The following is a 5,374-nucleotide window of genomic DNA, read 5'->3' as shown; positions in this document are numbered from 1 at the left end:
CCTGTACATCTTCTATTTTGTGTGTATGTAATTGTATGTTTTCTAATTCTTTGAGGATGTATCTTGTAAATTCTTTTTTGTATAAATCTATCGTCTCTCCACCTTATTTGGTGTGACAAGTTATATTCTCAGTAATCAGCAACAACCTTCTAGTATTAAAATAACTAGTTAGAGCATATGCTCCATTTTACAAAAAAATGGCATATATTTTTTTAGGTTTTTAGCATGTGTTATGAAAATCTTGCCCAGTATTCTCACTAACAAGATGAAATTTTGCGTCATGAAAATTTTCTTTTTGTTTGAAAAAAGAATCAATGATTCTTTTCTATGTGATAATTTACCATAGGATTACAAGAAACTAAATTACCAATCGAAATAATATTATTTTGCAAATTACATAAAAATCAAATGAATAATAAAAAAAATTACCTTCTTGGCTTATTGGATCGTAGCAACAGCAGCAAAGGTTAGGTTCTTAAAAAAAAAAAAAAAAAGTGGTCAATATCTAAAGGGCTTGTGTTTGGGGGCTTGTAGGCTTTATTTGTACAAGTTTTTACTTTTTTAACCGTGGAAGTCTCAAAATTCTTTCCATTTAGTTACCAAAGTTCTTGATTGAAAAACTGTTCATGTTTTCGTGCATCTTATATGAGAGAAATTGAGCAAACAGTTTAACTAACAACCTACAACAAGCATGAAAGGGTACCTTGATTCCAGTGTCTCGAGGATTGAAAGAAGAATATGTTTGCGAGATAGCACAAATCAAAAGCTCAGCCACCAATACTCATTCGTGTTGTAACGAATCCTTGTTAATAGACCACCGCCAGTTGATATCAGGAGAGATGGAACAAACTAGAACCCGAGCATTAACGACATAGACATTGAGCAAATAATATCTTTACCCCAATGGTCTTGTCATGTGAAACACTTTGTAGAGTGTCCCCAGACTATAGTCCTTAAATAAAGCAAATGCTCATTACGTATAAAAATATCTTGTAAGAACCAAACTGTTTCCATATGATAAGTTGCAAATGCAAATACACCGCCAGTTATGACAATGTTCTACTTCTACATATAGGAATTCTAAAGGTTCATAATTAAAAGATAGATAACAACACTAACAAGTCATCACTCATCTAAGATATTAACATTCACACACTCATGGGGGAAGTACCACATCCAGTTATAATAGTAGAACATGTCGTGATGTTGTCGACTTTCATTGGTGTGAAGGAAGTTATCATAGGTCTTGTATTGTGTCGGAGGGCCAGCCCATGACTCTGGTTTAATGGTTTAATCAGAACTTGAACATCCACAATTTTTAGATTATAAACTTTTTTGAAAATTGAAAAAAGCTATTAAAAAAATATTTTAAGTCAATATTTAAAAAAAAATGTTAATTGATATGTTTTTGCCAAGATTTCTTTTATTATTAGTTTTTTTCAAGGCTCTAAATAATGTAAGACATGAATTGTCGGTAATGTCAAACATCAAGCTTAGGGGTGTAAACGAGCCGAGTCGAGCCGAATACTACCAAGCTCGAAGCTCGGCTCGACTAAAATACTCGAGCTCGTGAAATCCTTGACAGTCTCGAGCTCGGCTCGGCTCGGCTCGGCTCAACTAATAATTTAAAAAATCAAAATCACTAAATTGAGTAAGAAATAGTAAACATTCCACATGTAAATGTCCAAACTACCAAAAAAAACCACTATTAATCACCTAATCTCAATATAACATCAACCATATATGTCATAAATGAATAATTATAAGAAATGACATATATCTTATAAATGAACAATTATAAAGAAATGACATATATGTAAATTACATTAAGCTCGACTAAGCTCGCGAGCCTTACGAGCTGAGTATTTTTGTACTCGAGCTCAGCTCGATAAAGTACTCGAGTAGCTCGAGCTCGAGCTCAGCTCGATTAACGTCGAGTCGATTTCGAGTATTTTCCGAGTCGGTCTCGAGTTTCTTGCGAGTTGGATTGTCTCACTTACACCCCTATTCAAGCTTTTTCGAGCCGTGGCGAGCCACATCGTTTGTAAGGCGTGACTTAAAACGATAATTTTGTATATAATTAATAATTTTATATGTATTTTCTATTATTATTAAATTTTATATACATATATGACTTAAAATGACATTTTCTCAAAACTCGGCGGCAAGTACAAGCCTTGGAGCAATGACGTGTCATGGCGAAACCATGACGAGCTTTAGAACCTTGATTTTTTCAACCGATTACATATATAAGCAAATATTAAAAAAAAATACAAATTTAGCAATTTTTTATATACTTCTAAAAAAATAGCAAAAAAATGTATTTTTTTTCCCTTACACCCTGCTCCCGAGTTGTAGCAAAGAAAAGAAAGAGAAGAGAAAAGAAATAAGGAGAGAAAAGAAGAGAAAAGAAAGGAAAAGAGATTTCTCTTTTATGCTCCCGAGTTGAAGAGAAATGAAAGGAAAATTAAACATTTTGTTCTTTCTTTCCGAATCCTTCCAAATCGGACAAGTTAGGAGGGAAAATGATCCTTCCATTTCCTTCCAATTTCTTCCTTTAATGAAACTCGGGAGCACCAATCTCTCTTGTTTTCCTCTCATTTCCTCCCAATTCCTTTCTTTTCTCTCCTTAAGTTCAACTCGGGAGTGGGGTGTTAAAGTAGCCATTGAAATCGCATCTATAAGCTACCTGTGATTTGGGTGTATGGACCGTGATTCTGGCCAATTTTCGGCCCATGATCCGAAAATAATGTGTAGGTATATATATATATATATATATATATATATATATATATATATATATATATATATATATATATATATATATATATATATATATATATATATATATATATATATATATATATATATACCTAAATCACATATAGCTAAGAGCCACTTGCAATTTGGGAATATGGACAGGACTGCAATATGGAAAAATATCGGCATTTAATGGATGTGATTTCTTAGGCCATTGTCGTGCCATGTTTAGTTTTGGCAAAGATTTGGAAAATTAGAACTTTAATTTCATTAAAAATTACATTTTATTGATAAAATCAAAACAATTGAAATTTTAGATTCTTATTAAATTCCGTTTTTGAATAAACTGATATTATTTGGCTAACAACAAAGATTTTGATTCGAATTTCCATCTGTCCATCTACCAACCCCACCCACAAAATCAAAATAAAATGTGATATCTTTTATGAACCAAAAATAAAATAATTTTGGATATATATTGCCCGTTATATAAGTGCATTATTAATAATAGTTCCTACAGGGTTATACTCATGAAACTCTTTATAAACCCTGAACAGAGTAATCTTAAAATCGTGAAACTCTTTGCAAACCATGAGCAGACTCATTGTTGAAGGTTCGTTGTTGATAATCAACTAAAACTCCATCGGTAATTTTAATTAACAGGTATCTTTGGGCTCCCTTCTCTTCAATTATTCGTCTTTAATTGTCGAATCCCAACTCCATTATAATTCACATGCGATCGATGAAAAGCCTAAATAAAATTCCCTTTTCATAAAAGCACAAATACACCATGTTAATAAAACTAAAAAAACAAATATAACCATGATTTTGGGTTTTAACTATATATTAAAAACAATTAAAAGCACGAACAGCTATGAAACCATAGCCGAGAATGATGCTATAAAGAGTACACTGTATATTTGTATATTTGAACTTGTTCTTGAACCAACTGTAAATTAATAGCATATTCCTTAAATCAGTTTCATTAACAGAGTTAGTGTTAATAAACGTTGATTAAACTTGGATAGTATTCATCTTGTTTACAACTCTTGTATCTTATGCAGTATTTCCTTTTGCAAGTGTGACAATAACCAAGACAAGGAGTATGACTAAAAACCAGAATCATCATCATGATGATGCATCATGGTCATATCTTGACCATGATGTGCTTTTATTAGTAATGATGCAACTGGGATTTGTTGATTTTTTTGCATTCAGTGGAGTTTGCAAGTCATGGAGGTCATTTGCAATCTCTAACAGGAAAACATTCATGGCATCCATACCACCCATGTCCGTATGTATCTCTATGAAGGATAATGAGGATGAGTGTTGCTACTATCTAAAGGACTTTGAAAGAAGAAATTTCAAACCCATCCTTTCTCATTTAGCTGAGAGGATCTGTGTTGGATCAACTTGTGGTTACTTGGTCTTGTTCAGTAGGAAAACCCGCAACTTCTGGCTTGTGAATCCTATCACAAGACATGAACTTCATTTCCGTAATTTCCCCCGTGATATAAGTGTTGGTTATCTAGATAGAATCAGGACCATTCTTGTCTTTTCACCTTCGATACCTAGGTGGGTGTTTGTTATACTATATGAAAATATAGTAATTTATACCGTGGATAAAGAAAAATGGAATCATGTCTCCTCCATTATCCCCATCCTTGATTTACATTTTTTTAAAGGGAAGATATATACTCTACACACCGATCGTTCTTTAGGTGAACTTACCCTAAATTGGAAACAGAAACGCGAACCAATGTCACTCGAAATCAAGAATTTTCTGAAGCCAGACTTGTTGAGACCAGAGCTTGTAAGTTCGAATGAAAAACTTTATTTGATAGATCGGATTTCAAAACCGGAAAAGATTCTGGAACTTGATTTTGGTGAAATGAAATGGGTGTTGCCCGAAAAGACAATTAGTGAATATATATTCTTTATTAGCATTTTGAATCCTTCTGCTGCTATTAAACCAAAGTCATGGGCTGGACTTCGGACACAATACAAGAGCTATGATCAATTACTTGATAATGATAAAAGTGGACACTGCATGTTCTTTTATAGACGGGTATGGTACTTCCCCCATGATTGTTCGGATGTTCATCTCTTAGATGAACGATGACTTCTTAATTAGCACTCTTATCTTTGCTTTTATTATGGAGTACCAATTTCCTATATGTAGAACATTTTCAAGTGTTAAGAACTTCGCATCTTGCAATTTATTTTAGTAACAGTTTGGTTGTTCGATTGTCACTCACCCTTTTCCTTAAGGAGGGCACTCTTTATCCTTTTTTTTTTAATCAATTCAGTCTCTTTGAATATTTTCTGTGGTGACTAAACCATTATAGTTTTTTTTTTAACAGCAAAGGACTTTTATAAATGGAAACAGTCATCTAGCAAGGAGCTAACAGAGAAAAAAAGAAATAATCCAGAAACACAGGGCAATAAAGTAACTAAAACGCTGAGCAATAACAAGGTCAACCAAAAAGTTATCGTACCTAAAACTAACAGAGTAAATCAAAATTAAAGCAAGCCTCTCCCCTCCTAATGAACATAACACAGAAAATAGAGACGACCTACACAGAAGATTGGAAAGCAGTGTAGGGATTAAACA

The 5,374-nt window shown here is 33.0% G+C and overlaps 1 protein-coding gene across 1 annotated transcript; it reads left to right on the top strand.

Moving 5' to 3' along the window:
* The first annotated feature begins 3,865 nt into the window (after positions 1-3,865).
* On the top strand, positions 3,866-4,882 carry LOC111883781 (uncharacterized). Its single transcript, XM_023880098.1, has one exon. The coding sequence runs from the start codon at positions 3,866-3,868 to the stop codon at positions 4,880-4,882; it is 1,017 nt and encodes a 338-aa protein (XP_023735866.1).
* The last annotated feature ends 492 nt before the right edge of the window (positions 4,883-5,374 follow it).

Source organism: Lactuca sativa, chromosome 7 (genome assembly GCF_002870075.4).
Source record: "Lactuca sativa cultivar Salinas chromosome 7, Lsat_Salinas_v11, whole genome shotgun sequence".
Classification (NCBI taxonomy): Eukaryota; Viridiplantae; Streptophyta; class Magnoliopsida; order Asterales; family Asteraceae; genus Lactuca; species Lactuca sativa.
Note: the sequence above shows the minus strand (reverse complement) of the source record. Positions and strands in the feature narration are given on the sequence as shown.

What these genes read in the sequence shown, in the direction of transcription:
- LOC111883781 (XM_023880098.1), top strand. Translation starts at nt 3,866, where the DNA reads ATGACTAAAAACCAGAATCATCATCATGATGATGCATCATGGTCATAT.